The sequence below is a fragment of the Coregonus lavaretus genome (assembly GCF_964263955.1).
Source record: "Coregonus lavaretus genome assembly, chromosome: 22".
Lineage (NCBI taxonomy): Eukaryota > Metazoa > Chordata > Actinopteri > Salmoniformes > Salmonidae > Coregonus > Coregonus lavaretus.
Window position 1 is genome coordinate 10,064,493 of NC_140009.1, and position 3,942 is coordinate 10,068,434.

General features: G+C 49.0%; 1 protein-coding gene across 1 annotated transcript; it reads left to right on the plus strand.

The window, feature by feature from the left end:
* Positions 1-304: 304 nt before the first annotated feature.
* b4galt3 (UDP-Gal:betaGlcNAc beta 1,4- galactosyltransferase, polypeptide 3) lies at positions 305-2,821 on the plus strand (the record flags this gene model as incomplete). The annotated part of the gene is made up of 6 exons (XM_084187647.1): positions 305-581; positions 836-1,071; positions 1,219-1,409; positions 1,497-1,619; positions 2,133-2,237; positions 2,334-2,821. 6 exons carry the CDS (start codon positions 305-307, stop codon positions 2,737-2,739), a joined length of 1,338 nt encoding a protein of 445 aa, XP_084043773.1. The 3' UTR covers positions 2,740-2,821.
* Positions 2,822-3,942: the final 1,121 nt, after the last annotated feature.

A 3,942-nucleotide genomic window follows, 5' to 3' on the forward strand; every position in this document is an offset into this window, starting at 1 on the left:
CTTTCACTTCCTCTGTCTTCTTCTCTCTTTCTCTGTCTTCTTCTCTCTTTCTCTGTGTCTTCTTCTCTCTTTCTCTGTGTCTTCTTCTCTTTCTCTGTCTTCTTCTCTCTTTCTCTGTCTTCTTCTCTCTTTCTCTGTCTTCTTCTCTCTTTCTCTGTCTTCTTCTCTCTTTCTCTGTCTTCTTCTCTCTTTCTCTGTGTCTTCTCTCTCCTTTTATCTCCCTTTCTCTGCCTCTCTCTTTTTCGCTCCATCACCCTCTCTCTCTCTCTCTCTCTCTCTCTCTCCCTCTCCCTCCATCATGGCCATGGCGTGTTGTGGTCGCTCTCTTGACTCCCCCTGTACCCTGGCCCTGTTGGTGGGCTTCCAGTTTGCCTTTGTGGTCTACTTCTCCCTGGGGGGCTTCAGGGGGCTGGTGTCAGTACTGGTCCACTCTGAGCAGCCTGAGTTTGACTACTCCCGCCCCCATGACGTGTACACCAACCTCAGCCACCTGGGGGCACCACCAGCCCCCCACATAGGCACCGGACCCCCAGGGACAGGGGCTCAGCTGAAGAACTGCAAGGTGCCCTCACCACTACTGGGTAAATATGTGTGTGCATATGTGTGTGTGCGAGCGAGCGTGAGAGAGGGAGAACCACGCCACCTGCTGTAAGGGATTATGTACTGTATGAATATGAAATTATGTACAGTATGAATATGTATGCACTCACTAACTGTAAGTCGCTCTGGATAAGAGCGTCTGCTAAATGACTAAAATGTAAATGTAAATGAATAATAAAGGTTCTTACATAATACGATACATCTCCCCTCCTCTACCTCTTTCTTTCTTCTCTAGTCGGTCCTGTGTCTGTGCGTCTGTCCTCGCCTCTCTCTCTAGAGGAGATCAGGGAGAGGAACCCGTTGGTGTTACCGGGAGGCCGATACAGCCCACCGGACTGCGAGCCGCGCCACCACACGGCCATCGTGGTGCCGTACCGTAACCGCCAGACTCACCTCCGAGCCCTACTCTACCACCTCCACCCCTTCCTACAGAGACAACAGATTCACTACAGTATCTACATAGTCCAGCAGGTCTCTTCATCTCTCTCTCTCTCTCTCTTTCTCTCTCTCTCTTTCTTTCTTTCTTTCTTTCTTTCTTTCTTTCTTTCTTTCTTTCTTTCTTTCTTTCTTTCTTTCTTTCTTTCTCTCGCTCTCTGATCCCTGTATTTTCCTCTGCAGTGGGGTAACTCTACATTTAATCGGGCTAAGCTGTTGAATGTTGGGGTCCGTGAGGCACTGAGAGACGAGGACTGGGGGTGTATCTTCCTACACGACGTAGATCTGCTGCCTGAAAACGACCATAACACCTACACTTGTCACAATCAGTTCCCCACACACCTCTCTGTGGCCATGGACAAGTTCAGATACAGGTATGTGTGTGTTTATGCAGTGTATCAGAGTCTGTATGTCAAGTGTCATCTGAGGTTCTGGCATCTTCTGGTATTTGTCCCACCCAGGTTGCCGTACCCCCAGTATTTCGGAGGGGTGTCTGCGGTCACACCTGAGCAGTACATGAAGATGAACGGCTTCCCCAACAGCTACTGGGGCTGGGGTGGGGAGGACGATGACATCGCTGCCAGGTGAGTAGGGGGAGGGTCTGGAAGGGACAGCCATGTGTGACTATACCAGTGAATGCCTTGAAAGATGTGTCTCTCGCTCTCTCTCGCTCTCTCTCTCTCTTCATAAGCTATTTGTCTTCACATGTGTTTTATTTCTACCTCTGTCATAACACCTTGTTCATCTCCATTCTCACTGCCATGGCTTTGCTGTGTCTCTCCCCACAGTTCATGTTTGGAGCTCAGTAAGTATACATGTCAGCTTGTTGGGCAGTTTGCTTGGTAGATTTCCTCCCCATTAGTTGGTTTGTTTAGTTCAGGTGGTTGTGTGAAAACCCATACTGTCCCATAGAGGACCAATGGACCAGTATGATAGTGGATTACACACCTCATTAGTAGGCCCCAGAGTTTTTCCTAGTGAGATCAATTGGGTCAGGAAAAACTTGAGACGCTACCTCATCTAATCCTGTGCTGTCTATCAGTTATTTCACTCCAATCAACACATTCCTTCTTCCTGTGTGTTGCTGTCTGTCTCAGAGTGCGTCTGTCTGGGATGAAGATAGTGCGCCCTCCAGTGGCCATCGGACATTACAAGATGATCAAGCATAAAGGAGATAGGGGCAACGAGCAGAATCCACGCAGGTGCACACACACACACGCACACAAACACGCACACACACACACGCACACACACGCCTTATTGACTCATCTCTCTCTCCTCCCCATGTACCTCCACAGGTTTGACCTTCTGAAACGGACTAGGCTCAACTGGCATTCTGATGGTCTGAACTCTCTGACCTACGAGCTGTTATCCAAAGAGCTGCAGCCTCTCTACACCAACCTGACGGTCGACATCGGGGACGACCCTCGGCTGCCCCAGAGGAAAGCCACGCCCCCTATGCCCAAACGTGAGGTGAAGGGGGATGAATTACCTCCCCTTGTGCCATGGAGCAAACATGGATCAAAGAGGAGGGGAGACACACCCTTTGCGGCCAAACATGACTTAAAGGGGGAGGGGCAATACGTTAAAGTGGGTGTGGTTACAGCTGTGACTACGGCTAAACCTAAAGCTGACAAGGTAGACCACGCCCAGTCAAAGACAGTGCATCAGACTGTAGATGAGAGGGCAGGTGTGGTAAAGTAGGAAGAAGGCTGGGCTGGAGATATGGGGTGCGTCTCAATAGTCTAAAGCCGCTCCCTCTCCTCTTCTTCTCTCATGCATTTGAAAACACAGGATGGGTGTTAGCAATGTGGAGGCTGTTACTGTCCTGTCCAGTTCTACCACATCAGTGCAGATGAAGGAAAGGAGATGATGAGAGGAAGCCATTTTAGACTATTGAGATGCACACCTGTTCCTGGTTTATCATTATCGTCCGCTATGAGGGGATCAGTAAAGCTAGCTATGAGGGGACCAGTAAAGCTAGCTATGTCCGTGAAACTGTAGATATTGTGAAGCATAGGGCCTAGGCTACAGCCAACTCAAAACACTTCTGAATGTGACTCACCTCCAGCGACAGTCACCGTATTCAAACAAACTATCCACCCTTCCTCTCTCAGAAGACTACAACACCCTTCTGATACCAGTTGTCTGGTTTCATAGGTTCTCAAACCTCTCCTCGGGGATCCCCAGACGTTTCACCGTTTTGTTGTAGCCCAGAGCTAGCTCACCTGATTGAAGTAGTCAAGGGCTTGATGAGCTACTGGATCAGGTGAGCTAGCTCTGGAATAGTTCAAATACATGGGGGTCCCTGAGGAGAGGTTTGAGAACCACTGAACCAGACAACTGGTATGAGAAGGGTGTCGTAGTCTTCTGAAAGAGGAAGGGTGGAGAGGTTTTAGAACCACTGGTCTGGTGGACAGGTAACGTCATGTGTGGTGAACATTAAGTCTGGAGAGATTGTGACAAGTCAGCATTTAATCAAACTCAATTGAAACTCCTGAGTTCCTTTTTTCAGCCAATGGGATGCCAGATCTTGCAAGCAACCAATCTGCTGCCAACCCACTGCTGCTCTCAGCCAATCATCTCCTAGTTGACTTCTGGCTTCAGCCTATCCGCTCCCAGAAACTGCTGCTGTTGGTCCGCCCTATTGTGTGGGGCAGTGTTTCTGTGCCTTCTCTCTTCTATCGCTCTTTTATGGAGTGGGACAAAGTTGCCCCCAGATCTGGGGTCGGTTTTCTGTTGTCCCTGTTATCGTTAAGTATATTAGGATTGGGTCAGGGTAAGCTGATGCTAAATCTGTATCTACAGGCAACTTCTACTCCGAGCACCATTTTATATTCGTTTGCCCGATCAGTGCTTTCACACTCCAGACGTATCAGATGACTGTAGGATTTATATTTATATAGA